Source organism: Mytilus edulis, chromosome 1, assembly GCF_963676685.1.
Source record: "Mytilus edulis chromosome 1, xbMytEdul2.2, whole genome shotgun sequence".
Classification (NCBI taxonomy): Eukaryota; Metazoa; Mollusca; class Bivalvia; order Mytilida; family Mytilidae; genus Mytilus; species Mytilus edulis.
In genome coordinates, this window is record NC_092344.1 from 69,322,736 (window position 1) to 69,349,562 (window position 26,827).

The 26,827-nt window shown below is 30.6% G+C and overlaps 1 protein-coding gene across 3 annotated transcripts; it reads left to right on the forward strand.

Moving 5' to 3' along the window:
- Positions 1-50: 50 nt before the first annotated feature.
- Positions 51-18,975, forward strand: LOC139488175 (GPI mannosyltransferase 3-like). Of its 3 annotated transcripts, none has more exons than XM_071273627.1 (8): positions 51-163; positions 7,373-7,751; positions 8,170-8,287; positions 9,815-10,041; positions 13,098-13,247; positions 14,687-14,944; positions 15,330-15,881; positions 16,924-18,975. In XM_071273627.1, exons 2-8 carry the CDS (start codon positions 7,420-7,422, stop codon positions 17,216-17,218), a joined length of 1,932 nt encoding a protein of 643 aa, XP_071129728.1. In that variant the 5' UTR covers positions 51-163; positions 7,373-7,419; the 3' UTR covers positions 17,219-18,975. The 3 variants fall into 3 exon arrangements, with proteins under 3 accessions (XP_071129728.1, XP_071129744.1, XP_071129736.1); XM_071273643.1 differs by having other exon boundaries at positions 73-181; positions 7,357-7,751; XM_071273635.1 differs by having other exon boundaries at positions 110-201.
- Positions 18,976-26,827: the final 7,852 nt, after the last annotated feature.

The window sequence follows — 26,827 nt, forward strand, 5'->3', positions numbered from 1 at the left end:
TTTCGCGGACAATCGTAATCAATAAAGCTCTTTCAATCCAGGGTTTGATAGATTGTTGCAAGAAAAACTTTGACGTCGATCTTTAAAAAATATCAATGAATGCAATCGATTTTGGTTATCTCTCAGACTCCTGTCAGATCTTGTTGATCATTACACAGTCAAGGTATATGAACATTTCAATGTCTCCTATCAAAGAATAACGTAAGAGTTTTGTTTTAAAGTTATAATAGCAGATCGCTCAGTTGACAGGTCATCAGCCTCCTGATAAATAATATCTTGTCAAGCAATTCACCCTAATTCCCCTATCGCTAATCCCGGCTGACCCGGTCGCTTGAACTTTTGACGCCAGTGTTCTCCCCAGGCCGTTTTAGCGTCGCGGTACCGCGACGCTATATGTTTTTACCGTGATGCTATAATAATTCCCGCGACGCTATAATTATGTCCGCGACGCTATAATTATTTTGAAGATGCTATTTTACTTGTCCTCAATTTTGAAATTTCATCTATTATCGATTATGATCATAAACATTATATCACATTTAATTGTAATCCCTTTAAGTCGGACACTACAGGCAATTAAGAGATTAAATAGCTAGGTGTTAATTGCCCTCAGGGTGATAACTGTTTGGATGCGAATATCCCAAGCTGACACTTATGACATGACTAAGGGAGCTACCATTTGATTTTTATGGGGGGGCTAGGATGAAATTTGAAAAAAATAGGCAGGACAGGAGTTTTGAGTAAAAAAAAAAGACAGGATGAGACACTTTGCCAAAAAAAAAAGGCAGGATGACAATTTAGGTAAAAAAAGTCAGGATAAACTAATAAAAAAAAAGGCAGGACCGAATAGAGTGAAAAATAAAAAGGCAGGACAGAGATTACAACTAAAAAAAAATGCAGGACAAAATTTTTCATCCTAGCCCCCCCATAAAAATCAAATGGTAGCTCCCTAATGCCACGGCACGTGTCTGCAATCACCAATTTCGACATGGAAAAATGCAATCACAAAACAATTCGAAATCTACGTTTTGTATTACGAAGTTTGCAAAGATTGGAACGATTTTTATTTTTTTAATAAAAGGTCGTTTATTTGTGCAACTCTCCAAAAATTACTTTCTTTCTCTTCCGAGAGCGAGAATTTTGGTTTAGAGCTAAAATAAGTTTAATACTTCTTTCAAAAGTTATCATAATTGGCTTAAGTTTATGTTTAATTTATTAAAGCATTAAAAGCGTCTTATTCATTCACAATCTCTTGTCAAACAATGTTTATTCTCGGACTCATTTCGTAAATTGCACATTTTTGGGAAAACTACGGATCGGAACCGGACCAGATATGACAAAAATCCGCATTTTCACGATAATGACAACAGATCGAAAAAATATACCAAGAGAGAAAACTACGCATTAACAGACTTAGTATTTGTTAGATAACTTTGTTAAAAATACATATCATTTTGATGTAAAGATAAGAATCAACTGGGACCAATTGATTGAGTGCCATGAAACAAAGAATTTCATAAACAAAACAAAAAAAGTTTTTAAATTGATTTTTTGTTGTTGCTACTTTTGCTACTTTATCTTTACTTAATATAGTATAAAAAATAGTTAATTTTGTGTACTAGATATTTAGTTTTGTATACAGCTTGCACTATAATGAACCATACATTTATTTAACTTATTGTTGGGTAACTGAAACCACATATTTATTTTTATTTGGCACAAGAGGAAAAAAATAATTCTGTAACTATAAATGAATAAAGAAAACATAAACTGAAACAACTGTTTTTGTGGTTATAGTTTAATTGTATTCTCAGTTATGAATATATAACAATATAAACTAAAACATATAAAGGAAAAAGAGCATCGACGCCACGCGACAAATGACATTATAAAAAATACAGTTAATTTTTATACGCAAAATGTGATGCTATCCAAAATTTCTAGGGAGAACACTGGACGCATACAACAATCACTTTTCCATTGTGGCATCAGATATTTTGTTTTATGACGTCAAAATTGTACGGAAACCTGTGGGATATCCAGTAATGGCGGACAAATGGTATCGGGATCGTTCGCCCTGATTACATGTTCGCCCTAGGTTCGTTGGCACTAAGTTTGTTCGCCCTGATAGTCCGTTCGCCCTGGGTTCGTTCGCCCTATATTCATTTATGATATGTATATGTTACATTAATGAACGAAATATATACATGTATATATATATTGAAATTTATGTATATCTATTAAAAGTAAATAACAGAATATTTGCCAAATTTATATTAATTAAATAAAATTCTTGGCTGCATTGTTACACTTTATTTTATAATTACTTTTAATTACTGTTGATTGCATTTTGATTGCTGATAAGGTATCATTTGAAATCTTTGATATCACTGATTGTTATTTGAATTGTCTTTGACATGTTTGATGGATTAATGATGAAAATAACATTTTCTCAATTAAAATAGTCAGCTTGGATTCATACCTGTCAACTGACCCGTATTCTGCGAGTGTGACCCGAGATTTTCACAATTCTGAGGGATCACCCGGGACATCCGCCGGGTCATTGAAATAACCCGGGAATTCTGAAAATGACCCGATTTCACCCGTATTTCTTAGCCTTGAGATTGATTTTCATACGTAATATTCCTTTGAAATACCGGCAAATTCGGGGCAAATTCATAATTCTTCCATGAACAAGACAGTTCATCTAGCTATGTAAACTGTCAAATTAAGTGACCCATTAAGTGCATGGCTTCACTTGACAGCTTTGGTGTCAAACACACTGTTAATTAACACCAATTACCTTAGCTTTAGGTTGTAAATAAATTGCACTACTGGTTTACAAACATATTTGAACTAGTTACTTCCCTTTATTTGTCACCATTCAAAATTATTCCTTACATTTACGTTTTATGGGTGAAAAAGATTAAATCATAAAAATATAAAATTCAAATACATATTGAAAAATAACTTTTCATTATTTTTATACCTTTATACAATTTGTTTTTTAAAGTTGAAAATTATTTTTTACATTTATACTTCCTTTAACTGTATTACTATATTTTATCATAGTCTAATTTCCTTTCAAATTGAGAGATGAATGATGTAATACCTCTACATGGTATGTTTAAAGGCTACATAGCCAGTACCCTCATTTTAAAATTACATTTAAAAAATAAATTTTAAATAATAACAAAAAGTAAAGAATATAAGACTACGTGTTACACAAATTTATAAAAATCTTTAAAAGTGCAATGAAATAATAATAAATAAGATTTAAAATGACTTTTAACCAAGTGAACATGCATTGATGTTTTGGTATCTTTGATATAGATTATAAAAAAAATGTACCATAAATACTGAAATTCAGCTCAAAAAAGTTCGTACGCGTTATGACCTGAGATTTGATTCTTCAATGCGAAGTACAGTTCGGAATTGATCTTGTTATAACTGTTACTGAATATTTTTATATTGTTAAAATGTATCAATAAAGTTAAATATAGACTTAGTCTTTAGTTGTTTTATGACAAATACTTTGTAGTCTTTGAATTCACAGAAACTTATCCTCGTAGCAGCAAGACAACAACTTAGTCTTCAGTTGTTTTACATTTTAAAATACAATGTAGTGCTGAAATTCCGAGAAAATTATTTCCTAATAGCAGTACCACAGAATATACATCATAAATAAATATTCGATGAATGTAAACTTCAACATATTCATGATATTCAATTACATACAAATAATTTAGTCTTCAGTTGTTTTACATTTAAAAATACATTGTAGTGCTGAATTTCACAGAAACTTAAATTTCCTAGTAACGTAATAACATACAGATACAAACTTAGTCCTCAAGGCAATACCTTGAAGTCACAATATCTTGTAGTCCTGAAATATACAGAAACTTATAACCTAGTCCTAGTAGCAGCTAGCTATAAACAACATGATCATCGTAAATATTCGGCCAAATTGTAGACTGACCTCAACACATTCAATTATATACATGATATACACACAACGCAACACTATACTAAAAAAAAAATCAGGGCAAACGGACTCGGGCGAATAGGAATTAGGGCGAACAGAAACTAGGGCGAACCAGAATCAGGGCGGACGGACCCGGATTCCAGACAAATAGCGGTAAGGTGTATGTCACTGATGAGAGTGCTAGGATCCTATGCTTATTTGGCTGTTGCCAGTGTTGAGGGGGGGCAGGACATTGGGATGGAGTGTTTTTAAGCTCAGGATTTTTGTATTGATTCTTTCATCATGTTCATGATCCAGGAATTCCGAATTCTTTTTCGAATTTCGGGATGTCATGATTTTAATTTCTTTAAATTCTGCACCTCAGGATTTCGGGAGCTATCGAGATGGTTATCCTCCCTCAGTCATACGCTCATCAAAATTACGTACTTATGGAACATTAGATATTTCTATGCTTCGATCCCTACATTCCCTATAGAATGACGATTATGAAAGTGATGAAAACTTTTAATAGAGCAGAGTAGTGCATGCGCCTGACTTCTATCTGGTAAATGACGTCATAAGGTGTGCGAAATTGACAATCTTTTTTTATGAAAGACATGTTTCCAGAAATGGCGTATTTTGTCACCTAAATTTGGAAAGTGTAAAAATATTTTCATATAAAAGTACATGTACTATATTTCTACCTGTCTTCATATTTCTGACAAGTTTATGACTCTGGACCTTGTCAAAAGCTACTTTAACAGGTGTAATAAGTTGTGAATACAGGTAATCTGCTTATCGCCATGGAATTGGTCAATAGTCCGCTTATTATAAACCTCATAATTAACAATCATAATTATTTTCTCCAGTAAACTTTGCTGTTTGACCATTTATGAGAACAATTGTTTTTTTCCCCACGGATAGCCTGTATGCATTTAAATTTCAATATTTCTCAAGCAATCACAATTTACAGTTCATTTGATGTAGTTTCTTCATTTGATAAAACTTTTCATCATAAACTTCCAACAATTTCAAACTTGATTTAAAATGTTCAGAAACATTTTCACATGTTAAACAGGTTCTTCCTTTACTGAAATGTATGAGGGTTAAATTTGGATGGGTTTAAATGATTAAAGAATAATGCCCTTAAAAAATTAAGATTAGATTATTCGTAAGTAATAAAATTGAGAATGGAAATGGGGAATGTGCCAAAGAGACAACAACCCGACCATAGAAAAAAACAACAGCAGAAGGTCACCAACAGGTCTTCAATGTAGCGAGAAATTCCTGCACCCAGAGGCGTCCTTCAGCTGGCCTCTAAACAAATATATATTAGTTCAGGGATAATGAACGCCATACTAATTTCCAAATTGTACACAAGAAACTAAAAATTAAAATAATACAAGACTAACAAAGGCCAGAGGCTCCTGACTTGGGACAGGCTCAAAAATGTGGCGGAAACATGTTTGTGAGATCTCAACCCTCCCCCTATACCTCTAGCCAATGTAGAAAAGTAAACGCATAACAATACGCACATTAAAATTCAGTTCAAGAGAAGTCCGAGTCTGATGTCAGAAGATGTAACCAAAGAAAATAAACAAAATGACAATAATACATAAATAACAACAGACTACTAGCAGTTAACTGACATGCCAGCTCCAGACTTCAATTAAACTGACTGAAAGATTATGATTTCATCATATGAACATCAGGCACAATCCTTCCTGTTAGGGGTTTAGTATCATACCATCATTACATATATTAGAAGAACATAACTGGTTTTTGAATAAATGTGTTTAGTTCCGATGCAAAGACCCTATAAGTGAATCAATATTAACGCCAAAATATGCAATCTTTAATGACCTGACAACAGTATCGTAACTATATCCCTTCTTAATAAGTCTATTCAAAGGTTTTGTTAGTTTTTGAGGTGAATACTGACACCTTTGTGCTTTATAAAGAATATTTCCATAAAAAATTGGATGTGAAATACCTGAATGTATAAGAAGTCTGCATGTTGAGCTATATTTACGAATGATGTCCTTATACCGATGATAAAATTTAGTAAATGTTTTGACTAGTTTGTGATATCGAAAACCCTGGTGTAATAATTTTTCAGTAATACATAAATTTCTCTCGTTAAAATCTAAAACATTGTTACATACACGAGCGAATCGTACAAGTTGAGATATATAAACACTGTAAGATGGTGACAAGGGAACGTCACCATCTAAAAATGGATAATTAACGATAGGAAATGAAAAAATCATCTCTTTTATCATACTTTATAGACCTGATAGAAATGAATTTCAAATATTGATTAAATTTTTTTTAAGGATAATGATCATGCAGTGAAATAGGCGTAAAAGTTCATTTATGCTGTGTCCCTAGCCTGTGATTCCTGGTTATAAAAAAAATGAAATTCAACTTTTGTTGATTAGGAATATTCACTGAAACAAACTGAAGTGAAAATTGTAAACTAGATTTTCAAATTTTATCCTACACATGTATATCATTATATCATTATCTTCATCTTTAACATGATTAAGTGCCACATCAGTCAAATCATACAATACAATGCCATGCTATTACTAAAATAAGGTTGATTTTCATCTCGCACAAGCTCTTAAGCTCTCAAAATACTAGCTTAAACCCTGCAAATAGAGATAAAATTACAAGTCACTTACAGTACCCAAATAATAAGTCCAAATTCTTTTATTTCTTGTTTAAATTTAAGAATAGAAACATTTTGGATTACCATGGTTACAGAATCATTGGTCATTTGGAGGCCAGTTCAAACCCATTTTACTATGATACAAATGCAGTATGGATCATCATGGATAAAACATGCATTAAGTGGATGAAACTAAATATATTGTTAATTAGGATTATCAACAAAATAAATACAGACAGTTGACAGAATAAAAACTTTTGTCCTCTAGATCATAGATAAACTTAGGCATGATGGGTGACAAAACTGTCAAAATAAATGCAATTTGGGTAATCGCATGTTATATGTTTTTAACAATATTGGAATAACAATAGTCCAATATATTTTGATACAGAAGCTGCCAAATATTTGAAGCTAACCGTGACTTTTTACCCCGACTTGAAAGGTTGCAAGGAACTTAAACAAACACAGGGCTTCCATCTGTCAATCAAGTGTGCCTGTCTTTCTGTTCTTGTTAGTGCTCTCACATCTGCAATTCTTATCAGATAATTATGAAACTTATTTCAAAGGTTTATATCAGCATTGTCTCTGACAAGTACAAAAATCAGTGCCAATTAACAATTTTGAAAAGTTTACACATAAGAGTGAAATTTTAAAGAGTTTTTCCCCTTGGAAATATAAATTTCATGTATACGGAAAATTTAGTTCTAAATAACCTTAGCTATTTACTTTTGTAGGCGTTAGTATATATGTGATGGAGCTTTAAACAGGATTCTCAGAAGAGATGACTAAAGATGGAAAAGGGTCTGCGACTATCCGCAGACGTAAAATAAAACACAGTCAGGATGATTTAAACAAAGCTCGTACAAGTTGCCCAAGCTCTCCGATCACATCTGACGATGAACAACAGCATGAGGTGGATGAAGAAGAAGAGGGCTATTTGTTTGAGGATGAAATTCTCGGTCCATCTGTAGTGAAGAAGATTATGTCATCAGAAAAGACAATACTTTTGGGATTGCTGGCCTTCAGAATATCTAATGCTCTACTCATCCAAACGTCTTTTGTACCTGATGAATATTGGCAGTCTCTTGAAGTTGCACATAATATGTCTTTTGGGTATGTAATTTATATTCACTGCAATTTAAACATGTTAAAAAAGTAATTAATCAGATTGATTTGGTTTCAACATTTTGTAAATTTTGTAATATATATATGTAAACGATTTAAAATTAATGTACATCAGGATTAATATGATTAACTAGAATAATAGGAAAACCAATGGTATAATACAATGATATAAACTATACAAAAAAAATGATATTTTGTATCTACAACACATGACCAAATGACTTTTATGTATAATTGATTTTTTTATTTTTTGTGTAAAGTGACATAAGTATAAAGGTATGTGGCTTATAAACATTAAAAACGAATAATGTTACATTGTATTTTGTATTTTATCTGAAGGAAATCTTTTTGAGAAAATATGCTCATGAAAACAATTATTAATTCAATATTATTTTTGTTCTTTAAGGTATGGTTATTTAACTTGGGAATGGAAAAATGGATTAAGAGGATACCTGTATCCCTTTGTATTTTCTTCTCTATACAAATTCCTATACATATTTGGACTAGATTCCAGAATATTGTTGGTAAGTTCATATGAAGTTAAACTTATTTCAGACAAATTCCGTCAAATATTTATCATGTTTATAGTTAAAAATTTACTCATATGAAATTCTGAAGATCGTAGCACTAAAAATGCTTCTAATGTAACTATGGTAACTTTAAATTGTTGCAATTTGTTTTAAAAGATATTCCTAACATTGGAATAATAATTTGTAAAGAATATTTATATTTTCTAACTGATTGAAAGCTACAGGATAAGACTCAAGTCAAGATATATCAAATGTCTTAATAATATTGTGATAAAACAGGACATATTAAAAATCCTTGTTTTGTCATAGAAGCAGGCCATATAAACATGATACATAATAAATCTTGATATTGTCATAGAAGCTGGACAGAATTTTGATCAGGGGTACATGTACTTTCTAGTTAATGTATTTTGATAAAATATATTTAAAAATTCTGAAGTTGTATCATACATGTCATAGGTAAATAGGTGTTAAAGGGGCACTAGCTACGAGATATATAAAAAATCTAAAGTTTGATTTTTTTTCTGTTCAATCAATAACGAAAGTGAAATAGTGAAATAACAATTCGCTTTTTGCAGCCAAAAAGGTTCAATTTTGTCAAATTACGCTAAGAAACATTGATAATTAGTTATTCACTTGCAAGTGAATGAGTCGACCTCTTTAAATCTGTATTCATGTGAACTTCAATTTAACCCCTAGCTAGAAATTGACAATGCATGCATTGTACGTGTACTGGTTATTTAAAGAAAAAGAATGTCAACAATGAAAGTAAAACTATGGTAAATCATTTGATTACTAATTCGATGCACATAAAATCATTCTTATACCGTTAAAAACAATGAGAAACATCTATTTTTAATCTATAAAATAAAATCAAACAGACCTATAAAAATCCAATTGCACATATATATTGGTTTAATCTACTCATATCTTTATCTATGTTTACATCGCTTATATGGTCATCTGAGGTCAAATCGATAGTTGATAAGATGGCGTCTGGACTAAAATATACACAAAAAGAACATATATATTATCTACCCCATGCTCTGTAAACTGTTTATTTTAGACTTTTGATAGTTTGGATAAATATTTTACATTGTTATAAATCAAATATGAGAATTTGAGTCAAATCGGTGACCATGAATTTGACAGCTAGTGCCCCTTTAACTTGTTAGAACTTATATTTAGAGTTGTTCTAACACTTGTTGGATATAGACACCACTGTTGTTCATCAGGGGAAATAGCTTTTTTGTGACAAATTTTTAGGTGGACCATTTTCATTGTTTTCAAATATTTTTTCTTTTTTTTTCTCTCCTTAAAGTTTCTAAAAACGAATGATCTTTTTGGAACTATGATCCATTTACACATCTCATCCCATTTAAGTAATGAACATGTAATTTTTAGAATAGGGAATGGAGACGGGGAAACATGTCAAAGGGATTCATGTCACTAGAACATTATATTGGAAGATGTATTAAATGTTACTAATATATATATATGTATGTTACCATTTTGTTTTAGATTAAACTTCCCAGAATTCTTCAAGGTGTGTTTGCAGCTTTTGGTGACCTATACCTTTTTAAGTTGTCATGGAAACTAACAGATCGAGCCACAGCACAGTGGTCACTATTCTGTCAGGTGACTTCTTGGTTCATGTTTTACTGTATTACCAGGACTCTAACCAACTCCATGGAAACAGTCCTAGTAACCGTAGCACTGTATTATTATCCATGGCCAAAGTGTAAAAGGTACGTTTACACAACTTAATAAAAACACATACCGGTATATATCTACATGTATAATATTTGAAGCATCGTAGGCCAAGTGGTCTAAATAGTTCTACTGTAATCACTAGCCAGTCAACACTGAGGTTGTTAGTTCTAACCCTGCTCTTGCAGATGCACTCAACTTCAATCTTAATTGACGAGGATTGTAAGTTCTCCTATTAAAGGTCCATGGTTTTCTCAGCGCACTCCGACTTCCTCCACCCATAAAAAACGACCACAACAAAATAACCCAAAAGTGGTGCTTGAAAGTGGAGTTAAAACACCAACAATCAATCAATACATATAATATTGGGGGTTTCATAACTTTCACAGCTTGAATTCTTTTTAAAGGATCCTGATTAGAAGAGATGAAAAGTGGATGTAAATAAGAAAAACATTTCATAAAATACTGATAAATAATTACAGATCAAAGAATTAATCTTAAACAATATTCTTCACCTTCAATATAACTGAAAGTATTTTTGATGAAAATCTTCAAAGCTTGACAGAATCCAGTATTTTGATTGGTTGACTGAGAGGGATAATTGTACTTGAAAGTTGTAGGAAAGGCATTTCCAAATATAATTGCTTTCCTGCTTTGACATGTTGAACTCTTTGAAATATGACTGACGTGGAAGAACAATATGTTAACAATCCTTGAAGAACACCTGACTTCTTTGTACATTTTTACAAAAGGCACGTATCTTTATCTCAAAGTTAGTGTTCACATCTTATTAAAACACAGACGATAACATGAACAAAGCAGCTTACTTGCTCAACCACAGGCCTGCAAGCCCAGGCTTGAAAAATTATCTCTTAGGCCAATAGAATTTATCTCAAATTTTTCGTAAAATTCAGCCTGTAGATTTAAAAGTTTTTCATGCAGACTGTAAAAGCTAGTAAATTATCCATATTGAATCAAATATTGTATGAAGTGAAATGCAAGTTGATAAATAATTGATTAATACAGGTAAAACAATAATTTAAATGTATGATCATGTTAATTAGACTATTGATTAGCTTCAGATGGATGCAGTTATCAATTTGTTCTTTGATTTATAAATAAGATATATTAAATTGAAGTTTTTGAAACCAAATAATGTGTACTGTAATCTGAAAATCAATTTATATGATTAAAAATAGTTAAGTTGAAATATAAATTGTATTACCAAAACTTAAATAACTACAGGTATCTAACAATATTTATGTATATCTGTGTACGTGTCATACTATACAAAAGTCATCTATGCTATACATGCTATATTGAAATAATCACATCTTATATACATGTATGTGTAAATTGTTATTGTACATGATCAGAAACATATAATCAATAACATGAATAAGTCTTAATAAGAATGAGGACAAAGTATTCATTAGCTATATATTTTGATTACTAAAGAAGCGTACATCTGTGTGTCATGTACATCCATGTGTTTGTCATGTTTGTACTGGTTTAACTGTTTAACCAATTATACACAATTAAGTGTTAACTTATTTGAAATCTTTTACTAAGAGTATCATAAACACTTGCATGACTTGTTAGGTATATCAAAATTAAGATTGCTAACCAAAAAAGCTTAATTTATGTTTATTAGATCATGTGTTAATAACTACAACAGTTAATATATATCCAAATATACACAGATGTTTACTGATTTTAACTCTTCTACCGAGAGAATTATGATCACTTGCTGGACTTCTTAGGTACTTCAATTAATATTGCTATGGTGAAACTGCTTGCTTCAGGTTATTTCATCCTTGGAACCACTACACTACTTAATTGATAGGGAGGGCACTAGGGTTCTGTTACCCCTCTCTTTTCATAAAATTTAGATTAAAATGTATACTTTTTCATGTATTGAGAAGGTAGAAATGTAACCTTTTCCCATATATAATGAGAAAATATCCCCTTTGCTGAGAGTTAATAGCTGAGGCTCAGATTCCATATGTAATGTTTACTTACCACAAGACTTTTGGCTGTGGGATAAGATTACAGGGGTTTTCATATATGATAAGTAATGGAAACTTCTTTTACCATATATCATATTTTTCTGATAGTTTTCTACACCTATTCACATATAATCAAGCTGCAAAATGTGACCTTTGTCAGAAGCACAGCACGTTCTATCACCTTTTAGATAGGAAGTGGCACCCCCAGAGATTTTATATTTAACATGTGATACTGGTATTCATTAAAACAGTTATTTATACCCCAAATATTCACTGATGTAAACTTATTTGAAATCTTTACCTAAAACATGATAAACACTTTCATGACTTGTTAGGTACATTAATAATCAATGCTTAGGTTGAACAGCATGCTTCAATTTATTTTATCTCTAACATGTGATATTCATTAAAATTGTTATTTATACCCAAATATACACTGATGTTAACTTATTTGCACTCTTTAGCAAAAACATCATAAACACTTATTATTTTTATTTTAGAAAAGTACATTTTCAATACAGTACCTTGTAAAGAAAAATATTAAATTTCAAATTCAATAAAAGTACTCTATGCCTTTCTTTTGAAAATATTCTTTCATCCATATTAAATCATTACCAGGGCAATAACAAATGTTAAAAGAAGATAAGCATAATATCAGTTTAGCTATTGAAGTGGAAATATTAAAAGAATTTATACTTAGAAAAATGAAAAATTTTAGTCTTTAGACAAGAGAAGAAACGTTTAGCCCATTTCATCCACATACAATGTACCAAATGCTTATTCTTTTAAAGAACAGCAGAAAATACAACTGTGTCGGGTAACATGAACCTATCAAGGGTTGTTATGTCCATACTTTACCTAAAATATGATTTGAAATTATTCACAAATGCTTGTCCACTCTTTCCAACAGACACAATGGGTCACTTTGATTTTCTTAGCAGTTAATATAATTCAATTTGTATTGTCCAATTAAAAAAAAAACTCGTTTCCAGATGAATGCTTTAATTTATGCATGAAAAGTTAATAAACTGTCATGTATATAAGATGATAGATGTTACTTATCATGTATTTGTTTTTAATTTCAGCACATCGTTGACAAAGTTTTTAGTATTTGCATCATTATCTGTTCTAGTCCGACCAACAGCAGCCATCATTTGGTTGTTAATGTGTTCTTGGCATCTACAACAATCGTCTCACAACATATTCAAAATTCTTAAACAGTATTTTTTCATTGGGTAAGTTTACGTTATTTTTGCTTACTATGCAATATTTTTATTTATCATATACTTAGAATAAATAACATATGATTTTTACCGTATGATAATAGCATTAAATTAAAATATTTTCCATATTTTTCGAATTGGTGCTTAGCGGGCTGATATGAAAAGTTTATCACATGCTTCGATTGTTATCACATGCCTTTCCGTAACGTTATCACATGGCATTCCGGTGATACTCGGCAAATTCCGGAAAATACACCTCAATGCTACGTTTTCAGTGAAAAACATTACAAAGTAGTGTACAAAACAATTATTTGAATACTGGAAAGTATATTGTGTAAAATAATTTAATTTAATTTAAAAAAAAATTATTAAATAAATGCATTTTTTAAGTTTTTCTGAAACATAATTTAGAAAGTTACTTTAAAAAAGTTGACTTTTCCAAACAATGTTCATTATGTATATTGTTGAATTATTTTTTTGTCGATTCGTTTATATTAAAATCTGGTTTTTTTTCTCGGTTGAGGCATATGATGGAAAGATTTCATATTGAATGTATCAAATTTTGGGTCCGACGTCCGTGAACTTTTTACTCTTTCAACTTCTTTTCGGAAACCACGTAGAAGGATCAATATATGAATTTGTTATTTTTCTCTACTGTTGAAGCATATGATAAAAAGATCATAACATGTCATTTTTCATATCGCATGTATTATCAGCCCTCGGTCAATATCAGCCCTCGAGCCATGCGGCTCTTGGGCTGATATTGAACCTAGGGCTGATAATACATGCGATATGAAAAATGCCATGTAATAATCTGATATTATAAAAAAAGAATATTGGGTATTGGTACATGACACAAAATAAGTTTATGCACTGCACAGCAGAAAAACAAAAAGCAAAGGAACAGTAAATATCCTTAAAAAAATATCTTTTTTTTTTCTCTAAAATAATGAAAATTTGATTGAATTTAACTATTTCCAAAGTAAGAGCAGACATATTAAATGTTTTAACAAAAAAATATGTGTGTTTATTATCTTAACAAAATAGTTGAAAGGATAGAAATGTCCAAGAAAATCAAAACTGAAATGTATGCCCTTATTAGCTGGTCTTATTGGCATTTGTTAATTTTATTCAAGACTTGTCTATAGACTTTGGACAATTTATAGCTGTTGTATTGACCTTATTCTACTGTTGTTCTCAAAATATCATTTCTGGAGTTTTTCTTGTATTTGTTCATAATAAGATTAGTTGCTTTGTTATTTATAGTTACCCCTCATTGCATTTTGATATAAATTATCAACTGCTTGCTTCAATCTTTGATGAAAAACTTTTAAAATTTGAATTGAAATGCTTTCTGTTCACTGAAATAGCGAAACAATGTACCTGATTTGGACATTGAAATGTATGTCTGATTACCTATTTCAATTTTAATAATTTATGATTTCTTGCAGTTCTGTCATGTTGGTATTTAGCTGTATCATTGACCGTTGGTATTATGGAGACTGGATTTTAGTGCAATACAACTTCATAGAATTCAATGTCCTAAAAGGAGGAGGTTCATTTTATGGGACACATCCCTGGCATTGGTACATCACTCAAGGTTATCCTGTTATCATGACGAGTCATCTATTCCCTTTTGTAATGGGGGCGTGGAAGGCCAGAAATAAAGTTCTCTTATTTCTCATTGTATGGACAATATTTTTCTACAGGTAAGTAAGTTTTAAAGAAAAACAATGCAATTCCTATATTTTTATTTAGTTTTAAAAAAATGATAAAAGTTTTAGGCTAATTAAACTTCAATTTTTTTATTGCTGAATTGCGAGTTTTTAACTCAATAAAGCAATTCTAGGGGCTTTTTTTCACAGAATTTAGTGTGACAAAGATATTAATTCATTACTAAATAATACAATTTTGTGTTCAGCATTCTGTAGTTAAACTTATTTGGACAAATTTATCATTGTATGTCTTGTCTGTAAAAAGCAGCTGTTTCTACATTGTCTATGTTGAATTAAAGAAGACAAAGGGTAGTAAAACACATGTTAGGTACCAGTTTGTTGAATTGCAATAATGCTATTTTTCCTTTTTACCTCACAGCTTTTTATCACACAAGGAGTTCAGATTCCTACTGCCTGCATTACCAATGTCAATGCATTATTGTGGAGTATACTTCAACAGTTTATGCAGAAAACCAAGAATTAAAAAAAAAAGGCTAAAGAAAAGGTCTGAAAGTAAACAAACAAAAACTACAAGCAGCTCAGACAGTCTAGTCAGTAGTGATGGCTCCACTACACCCATCATACACCAGTCAACAGGAACTGTACATGTCATTGATGGTGCCATTGATGAATCACAGGAAGTAGATGGAGCTGCTGAAGTCACTGACAACACACAATCTTCTAGTCCACCCTCCAAATCACCAAGTGAAGATCCATTTGAAAAACAACAACGAAAGCACAAACATAATTTGACAGTAGCTAAATATTTAGTGTTCATACTGATTGGACTAAATTTGATACCTGCCATGTATTTTGGAGTTCTGCACCAAAGGGGTACTACTGTTGTTATGAAGTACTTGTATGATGAAAGCCTAGAGAAGGATATGGATGTTTTATTTTTGATGCCATGCCATTCCACACCATATTACAGGTAAGGAACTACAAATATGATTATCAATTTGTAACTGAAATTTTGATAAAAAAATCAGGATCAATTGTAAAAAAAATATCTCTCACCTCAGCCTTGAGTTTTAGATAGTGTTAATGAAAACAGCATGGAAGATTTCATGTTTCTATGGATTATTTGTTATCTTGGGCACCAATTTTCATTGTCAAAGAACAATTGGGTTTTCATTTATACTTTGATTATGAGGATTTTACAAATTCTGTATATATATGTTGTGTACAAGATGTAAGTTTGTACAAATTATAATTTGTACAGGGTTTTTGTACAAGTTATAAGTTTTTTGACACCTTCCTTCTTGCAACAGGTGATACAGGTGTATCTTATAAAATGAACCAGTGGAATGTTTTAAATTCAAAATATTATACTTCAACCTAACATTTAGTGCTATTCTCCTAGTCTTCAAACTGGAAATGAGGATACCTGAATGGTTTAAATTCTAATTTTATTTTTTTCCTTATACCATATTCATCTCCATACAAAATCTTTGTGTGGTCTTATAATGTTTTTGTATCAATGCTCAGTATTAGACTGTATCATGAAGTTGTGAAAATATGACAGAAATATACGAAGCAAAAGACTGTGTGCTTGCATCATCCATTTGTGATCAGCAGGTCATAAAATACTGATAACTTGTAACATTACAACTTGTACACAACATATATACCAGCTTACATGTGTTTAAAATTTACATTTATATTTGTAGAACACTTTAGTACCCATGAATAATAATGAATCCACAGTACTACATATACCGTCTTTTGGTGTGTATAGTGCGCATTTGTGTATAGTGCGCACCCCTTTGTGGTTCAAGAAACAAGAGAGAAAAAGTTTATTGGTCATATAATACTCCTAGACATTTTCGTATACATAACAAGAAATTAACTCATGATATCAAATACATAAAAGGGTTTGACATTTTAAACTCAAAGAACAAGGTCTCAACATGTTTATAAGATTTTAGGACAGTAGCTATTTGATAGTGATTTTATATAATTTGTTATTTTAGTTACCTGCATCAGAACATTACCATGAGATTTCTCACATGTGAACCAAACCTGAAACAAGAAGAAGATTACATCGACGAAGCAGACATATTTTACGAAGATCCAGAAGTTTGGCTAAAAATAGAATATAAGCAGCAGAAGAAACAATTACCAAGTCATCTTGTTTATTTTAATACTCTACAGTTTGATATTTCTTTATTTTTATCTCAGAGTGGGTACAGACAGTGTGGGAAGTTTTTCCACACACATTTACCTGAGGGTAGAACAGGCAGCCATGTTATTGTTAGTTGTAGATGATAATTGTTTTGACATGTTATTCTTTTATCAATCGGGACCATTTTTTACTTGCATATCACTGAATAGCTTATTGGTTTTGTATAGCACACAAATTCTTAATATTTGAGACCCGACTTTAAGAAGGATATAGACATGATAGATGTTGAATATGACACTTTTTCAGTAGAAAAAAAAACCTGAAAATTGTTATAAGTGTAGACAACTGCAATTAAAGTTATCACTTTCAAATTTTATTAGTAAAAGACTATAAAATAGTTAAGAAACTTTTCATTTTCAATTTTTTTCTAAGACATTTTCTTGTATTAAATATCTTTTTAAAGGATTATGGTATTGTCTCAAAAAGCGTGTATAACATTTGAAATGATCATCTTTTGTTTTTACACAACTTGTTATATTTGTAATTATGGCGTGGAGACTTATGATATTCTATGCAGAAAAAATCATCTTGCTGCTGATGTTTCTATTTTTGATAAAAATATTTTTGATCATCTTCATGGTATGAGCTGTGTCAGGTCGAAATCGACCATATGCAAATGATTATCAACACTTCTGTTAATTCATTTCCAGTTGGAAAATATCTCGATGGAAAGATTGTAACTGTTTGAAAATTGAATTGGTATTAGAACCCTAGAACACAGACCACCATTTTTCTATTTGAAATTGCAGATTTTTCTCTTTATTTTTTGAGACGGGGCCATTTGTGTCGCTTTGACACATCTAGTTGAATTTGTATATTCCAAAATCAGTCAAAGTAGTGAACAAGTACATGTATATATGCACATGCATAAGATAGATTTCTATTTGACATGGCTCATATAAAAATGTAATATCCGTCCTAGAAATAACTATGTGATATATCTGTTTGAAATACAGTTTAGGAGTGGTAGTTAATATTTGATGCATTCTGGGTGAATTTTGATGTATGTGAGAATTTAGAGATAGCAATTCAAAGAATTCTGATATATTATTTTCCATTTAGAGTTTATTCCCTTGCAATTTTTTTTTTTTTTATTGTCAAAATGTTGTTTTTTACACTGTTGTGTCCATTGATCATGTAAGATTTTAAAATAAGATTTAAGAAGAACATTTGAATTGGTTCTCCTTTATGTGTATTGCATGTACCACCATATTATAGTATGTCACATCAGGTTGCATATGAAAAAGGGTTGAAACAAATATTCCCTTAAATTGATTGGTAAATTCCAGTGAGGGCTATTTTCTTATATGCATTGAAAGGTTACGTAAAGTTTTGTCTATAGTACTAAATAGGATAACAATTTACTCATGCCAAGTATTTCTTTATTTGAAATAAAGATAAATTCTGCACAATTTTTTTAAAAGTGAAAATTTAACAAAATCTATTAATAGGGGGAAAAAAGTTACAATGGCGGTAAAACACATTTATAAAGTATGGGAAATAACTCTTTCAATGAAAGAATTTGAATATTAAAGCATTCCTTTGTATGTCTTTCTACTGTGTTTAACTTTTTTAATTGTCAGTTGTTGTTGTTTCTATTATAGTTTTTATTTATTAAAATCATAACTTAAAATTTTCTGATCAGACACTATCTGCTGTTTTGACAATTACATATTTTGTATATAATACAATCAAAAGAATATCATTTAATCTAATTTCTGGATACCACCATTATAAAAATAGGATCATGGCCTTGTTTGTACACTATCAGATTACAAGAATTGCAGGTCATTCTGTTGAGATATAGAAAAATTCTTTTTGAGTAAAGAGAGAAGAAAAAGAAGTATTTGGACAAATTTCAGAAAAATGTTCTGCATTTATAAATTTATCCTTTACTTTAGGACATCAAAACACACTTAAATCCCACTTTAAAGAAAGCATGGGAATTTATTAATTTTTTTCAATTTTCTTATTTATAAAATGACAATTCCATAATATATTGGATGCTACAATTACTAACAATCAGTCATAAATTACTAATGAATGCTGAAGAGCATTTAAAGATCAGATTGGCATCATTTTTGTTATTTTAACTACTGCAGCTTATATAAGACATTAGATCACTGTTTACATCCTTCTGTTAATACTTCTGTGAACAACTGTTAATACTTCATTCACTACTGTAGAACCAAAATGATAGACAGTCCCATATAAAAATGAATCAGTATTTTTAGATGGCTAGCACATGGCTGGTTCAAATTAATATTTTTTTTAAATTATTGTATATTAGATTATGTATATGTGTTCACAGAGAATTTTTCACAAGCATTTTATTTTTAATTAATTTATGTCTCACAAAATTGGAGGTAATAGTAATTGGAGCTGATCTTTAATTGATTTGAAAAGCAAAATAAAGTTATCATGAAAGAAATCATCTTTAATTTCAAAGCTTCTTTTTCTGCCACTGATTTAAATCAAATCATTTGTATTGAACAAGTTATTTCCCCTGATCATTTAATCTTTAAAAACTTTCTGAGACAGGTGTTGGAAAAACTAAATCAACTGCTGAAGTGAATGTCACTAGACTTTTCAAAAATCAATTAAACCACAAATTTAACGAAACAAATGACAGTAAATGTTTTATTCCATGATATGAAAGAGAAAATATGTTTTTAATAACAGTTGTTTAGGCCAGGATTTTTTAATTTGTTGGTTTACGGATCCGCCGACCCGATTTTGCCGATTCCTAGAATAAAAATAAAATTGACTTTTCATGCTTTTTTATTCCCGCCGACCCAAACAAATACATTATCCCAGAAAAAAAAAAAATTATGAAATGAAATGCATGAATCACTATCAAAATTGATAACACTCTGTTGTGAAAAAATAAAACTTCCTGTTTACGTTTCTGAAAATAGACAAATCAATTATAACTGACCTTGAAATGTCGTTTACGCAAATAATTTTGCGGAACGAAATCTGTGTTTAAAACCCATTACACAATAAGTTTGTTTCCCTTATTTGTCATCAGTCTGTAAGATGCATAATCTCATAGAAATAGACTTGTCCAAATGTGGACAGGTGGAAAGCACCTTGGAAGTAAAAGTTCTGAATATCAACAAGTCATTTAGAATTTTCTTGTTTCATGGATAATAAAAAAAAATATCGTCCATTTCGATTAAAAACGGGAATGCATGACACTCGATTTATAACCCGATATTCCCGTTTTTTCTGTGGACAAGTCTATTACATTTTTGACACGTGTGTTGCAACTTATTTTCGTACGACGTTTTTTACATTTTTTTATTAAATCCGTTTTCGTTTTTGAAGATCATTACTCACCAAGTTTTCTGGAATTGATTAAGAGGTACGCGAATATGTTTTTTCTTGTTTGTGAAAAGACGATTTAATTTCGTCCTTGTCTGTGAACCCCCCCCCCTTTTTTTTACGGCAAATCATTAGACAATGTCATGCGATATTTGTGACAGCTGAGCAAGAATATTTCATCGAACTAAAATTTGAAATGATGACAAAATAGCATTAAACATTTTGTTAGAAAGGTGAAATGTATATTTATTTTGCATTTTTTTTTTCTGTCTTGAAAGATATTTTTTTTTCTTTTTTTTCCCGACCGACCGACCTGACTTTTTCATGGGGAAAATCCGTTAACCAATAAATTAAAAAACCGTGACCTTACCAAAACTAATTCTACGTTAATCATTTTACTGTTATTATACACTTAAAAGTATGCAACGTTTTGCACAGTAAATACATTTTTCAGCAGGTGAATATGCTTTTTTTGTCCAAATCAAATTCATATAGAAAACCCTACTAAAATTCTATCACTATGGAATAAAATTACATATTGACAGACAATAAAAACTATCCATGATTATCTGAATAAATATTCTGTCTAATGAAGCATTCCTTAATGAAATCATAGGAGAAATTATATTTTCAAAATATCAAATATTTATATAGGGGACGCAACTCACACAAAGGAAAAATTGTTTCAGTTATATGTGTAAAAACATAAAAATAGTATTGTAAGCTGATCAAACCTTTTATATATAAGTTTTAACATACTTGTTATTATGATCAGGTGTTTAATTTTATATGTATATGGCTTTAACACACTATTTTCTTACTTTGTGATAATTATTTGTTATATTATTATTTGTTGTTGTAGCAGTTTTATTTTTCAAATTATTTTAATAAAGATATAAATATATTTTGTTTTTTTACTTGTATACTGATCAGGCCCTCTGAATTTTTAGGTATTAAAAATTGTAAAGTTTGTGATGTAAACAAACCTTTAGACTCGGTTAACCTTGTAAATCACTTCTTTAGGAATAATAATTGTCTTTTATAGAGGATAAATGTACATATAATTTCCTGATTCCAAGTGTAACATTTATTTTTAAAAATCAAGATAAAAGCAATCTTTCATGTTCTTCAGCTGTGTATTTGGGGAAAAAATATTTTTGAGACAATATTCCAGTATTTCTTTTTAGCTCTCCTGGCCAAAAAAATATTGGTGAGACCATGTTCTAATATTTCTTTTGAGCTCACCTGGCCCAATGGCTCGTCACTTGGCGTCTAGTGTCTGATATCGTCTGTCAACTTTTACAAAAATCTTCTCCTCTTAAATTTTTGGGCCAAATTTAACAAACCTTTGCCACAACCATCATTTGAGTATCTAGTTTAAAAAACATGTCCAATGACCTCGCCTACCAACCAAGATGGCCAAAGAAGGCTAAACAGAGAACACAGGTAAAACACAATTTTTATATAACAGCAATCAAATTTTGGGTTTGTCTAATGCTATGATGTCTGTGTCCATGTTGGCAGCATCCGAAGATGCATACAAGTTTAGTTTCTAGACAATAACTATAGAACCAACAGTAATTGAAGAAGGGGCCAACAGCAAGGATTTTTATACGACCGCAAAAATTTTAATTTTCCGTCGTATATTGCTATCACGTTGGCGTCGTCGTCGTCCGAATACTTTTAGTTTTCGCACTCTAACTTTAGTAAAAGTAAATAGAAATCTATGAAATTTTAACACAAGGTTTATGATCACAAAAGGAAGGTTGGGATTGATTTTGGGAATTTTGGTTCCAACATTTTAGGAATTAGGGGCCAAAAAGGGCCCAAATAAGCATTTTCTTGGTTTTCGCACTATAACTTTAGTTTAAGTAAATTGAAATCTATGAAATTTTGACACAAGGTTTATGACCACAAAAGGAAGGTTGGGATTGATTTTGGGAGTTTTGGTTCCAACAGTTTAGGAATTAGGGGCCAAAAAAGGGCCCAAATAAGCATTATTCTTGGTTTTCGCACCATAACTTTAGTATAAGTAAATAGAAAGCTATGAAATTTAAACACAAGGTTTATGACCATACAAGGAAAGTTGGGTTTTGATTTTGGGAGTTTTGGTCCCAACAGTTTAGGAATAAGGGGCCAAAGGGTCCAAAATTGAACTTTGTTTGATTTCATCAAAAATTGAATAATTGGGGTTCTTTGATATGCCAAATCTAACTAATCTTCAGATCAGGGGAAAAGGGACTTGGAAATTTAACAATAGTTTATTGAAGGATATTGATTTTATTAAAAAAGTCAAGCATGATATTACAGAGGTTATATCTGAATATGAATGTGATCCAAATGAAGATCTTGAAAACCTTGATAAAGCATACAAAATTGATAACCAATTACTTTGGGAAACTATTAAAATGAAAATAAGAGGCACAGCCATTTCTTGCTCTTCATTCAAGAAAAAAGAAAAAGACAAGATGGAGAATATGCTTTTTGGAAAATTAGAAAAATTAAACGACCTATTTGCTTTAAATAATTCAGATGAAATTAGACTTGATATTGAAAAGGTTGAAACAGAACTTAAAATTTTAAGAAAAGACAAAATTAATGGAATTATAATAAGAGCAAAGGCAAAATGGCAAGTTGAAGGGGAGAAGAATACACGTTTCTTTTGTAATCTTGAAAAAAAACATTATACAGAAAAAATTATATCAAAATTACTTTTGGAAGGAAATCAAGTTATTCAAGATCCAAATGCTATTCTTAGGGAACAAAAATTATTTTATGAAACTTTGTACAGAAGTTCTAACCCAGGGATTGAGGAGAATGCCACATTCATGAATGAAAATAACCCCTTCTTAAATAAACCTAGCAGAGAAGAGATTAATTCCTGTGAGGGTCAAATTACCTTAAAGGAATGCAGTATTGACCTTAAAAATATGAAAAATTTAAAGTCACCAGGCATAGATGGTTTTACTGTAGAATTCTATAAATTTTTCTGGAATGACATAAAATTTCCACTTGTCAATTGCCTGAATGAGAGCATTGAAAAAGGAAAATTCTCAGTAAGTCAGCGACAAGGGTTAATAGTATGTTTACCAAAGGAGGGAAAAGAAAAACACTTCATCAAAAATTGGCGTCCAATTACTTTATTATGTGTTGACTATAAATAAGCATCTGCTTGCATAGCAAAGAGATTAAAACCTATACTGCAAAATATTATAAGTCAGACACAAAAAGGATTTTTAAAAGGAAGATACATTGGTGAATGTGTAAGAATTATTGCAGATCTGATAGATAAACTAGAAGAAGAAGATATTCCAGGATTATTATTACTGGTTGACTTTGAAAAAGCCTTCGACATGGTCGAATGGTCCTTTATTGAAAAAACTTTAGATTTTTATGGGTTTGGTCCCACACTTTGTAGATGGATAAAATGTTTTTATACAGACATTACCAGTACAGTTACAAATAATGGACATTTATCAGAATTTTTTAATTTGGCTAGGGGGGTTAGGCAAGGGGATCCTTTATCCCCTTATCTCTTCATCCTTGTGTTGGAACTACTTAGTGCAGCTTTAAAATATGATCCAATTGTTTCTGGTGTCACAGTAAACGACTCTGAGTTTTTACTAAGTCAATATGCAGATGACTCCTCTCTGATTCTGGATGAAAATGAGGAATCTCTTAAACAAGCATTGCACATTTTTGATAGTTTTGCTGCCTGTGCTGGTTTGAGGGTAAATGTAGATAAAACTGAAGCCATATGGGTTGGCTCAAGATTAGGCAGTAACGAAAAACTGTTACCAAATAGGAAATTATCTTGGAATACTTCAGGAAAGTTTAAACTGTTGGGAATTCGTTTCAATCTCTTAAATGAGGATAAAACTTTAGAAAACTATACAGAAAAAATTAAAAGCATGAAAAGCCTTCTCAATTTATGGTCATACAGAAACTTGACATATATTGGCAAAACCATTGTTATAAAAACTTTGGCTCTCCCACTTTTGGTACAGGTTCTGACAGTCCTTCCAAATCCACCAGTTCAGGTTATACAAGAAATACAAGGAATTTTCATTAAATTTTTATGGGATGGAAAACCAGACAAAATAAAAAGGAAAGTTATTATTAATAATTATGATGAGGGAGGTTTAAAGTTCCCACATATAGAAAGTTTTTGTATGTCCCTTAAAATGTCATGGCTTTATAAATTGCTAGATCCTTTGAATATTTCTCCCTGGAAAATTCTATTATTGAGTTATATAGAAAAATATGGAGGGGATAAAATATTGTACCTGACAAAAGAGGGTCTGGAAAAAATTGCAAAAAAGTTAAATCCTTTTTGGAGGGACATTTTTCTAAATCTGGCTAAATTGAAGCCAGAAAAGGTGAAAGATGAAAACAATCCCATTAATATCCTGAGTCAACCCATTTGGCTGAATATTAATATTAAAAGATGTGGAAAGCCATTTATTTTTGAAAATTATTGTAATGATGGTATATTTTTTATAAATGATTTAATCTCAGATGGGAAAAACATATTGACATTTGAGCAGCTTAAAACTCAGTATGCAGTTAAAACCAATTTTGTTGAATATTATGGTCTTGTTAGTGCAATCCCAGATATCTGGAAGAAAACAATTTCAGATCATGGTAGATTAGATATTATTGAAAATGATATTGTAGAAAAACTCAAAAATGATAAAAAAAACCATGTAAATATTTTTATCAATTATTTCTAGAAAAAATTAAAGAAAATCCTTTAAGATCACAAAATAAATGGTCTGATGCTTTATGTGTTAAGATTGATGATTGGGGCAAAATCTATTCGATGGCATTTCAAGCAACAAAAAACACTAAACTTCAAAATTTTCAATTCAAGTTATTACATAGAATTGTATACACAAACTCTTTTCTTTATAAATGTGGTTTAATAGAAACAGAACTGTGCACTTTTTGCACTGAAACCAAAGAAAGCTTATTGCATATTTTTTGGGAATGTATATATAGCAAAAATATTTGGATAGCACTTCAAGATTTATTATTAAAATGTGGATTTAGCCTTAAACATATAGAGGCAAAAGATGTTATTTTTGGTATTGCGGAAATTTTTGACCCATATAATGTAGTACAACATATAATGTTGATTTTAAAACTTTATATTTATAGCTGTAAAAACTCAGGAGAAAAACCTTCTGTGAAAGGTAGTATTGCATATTTAAAATACTGTATAAGAATAGAACAACATACAGTAAATTTCTTATCTCCTACACAAAAAGAAAATATAGATAAAAAATGGTTGCCATTACAATCTGTCCTAGGTGATTTAAATATTTTATAACTGGTACGAAAATTATAGTTATATTTTGTTGTATGTCTTGCTATTTAGAGTTGTCATATAATAATAATATCTTTAAGACCATACTTGAAACTGTACATGTGTGTAATCCTGCTTGATTGTTTTCTGTCTTTATGTCAAAAATAAACAAATTACAAAAAAAAAAATCTAACTGTGTATGTAGATTCTTAATTTTTGGTTCCGTTTTCAAATTGGTCTACATTAAAGTCCAACGGGTCCAAAATTAAACTAAGTTTGATTTTAACAAAAATTGAATTCTTGGGCTTTTTTGATATGCTGAATCTAAACATATACTTAGATTTTTGATTATGGGCCCAGTTTTCAAGTTGGTTCAAATCAGGATCCAAAATCATTATATTAAGTATTGTGCAATAGCAAGAAATTTTCAATTGCACAGTATTTAGCAATAGCAAGAAATCTTCAATTGCACAGTATTGTGCAATAGCAAGCAATTTTCAATTGCACAGTATTGCACAATAGCAAGAAATCTTCAATTGCACAGTATTGTGCAATAGAAAATATTTTCAATTACACAGTATTGCGCAATAGCAAGAAATATCTAATTGCACAATATTATGCAATAGCAAGAAATTTTCAATTGGAGTTATCTTTCTTTGTCCAGAATAGTAGTTGAATCAACTTAAATCATTGTTTTATACAATATACAATGTATATTCACTTTTACTACCAACTGATAAATTAAAACAATCTTTACCATTCAGTGATAACAAGCACTTTATTTTACATTTTAATATTTTATGATGTATTTAAATGAGTAGTTAATGTTGCAAACTCCATTAGGAATTTGAATTGAGATCAGTTTTGGAAAAAGGGAAAGGGGGATGTGAAAAAAAAATGGGGGGGGGTGTTAAATTTTTCTCATTTCAGATTTCATAAATAAAAAGAAAATTTCTTCTAACATTTTTTTGAGAGGATTGATATTCAACAGCATAGTGAATTGCTCAAAGGCAAAAAAAAAATTTTAAGTTCATTAGTTCACATTCATTCTGTGTCA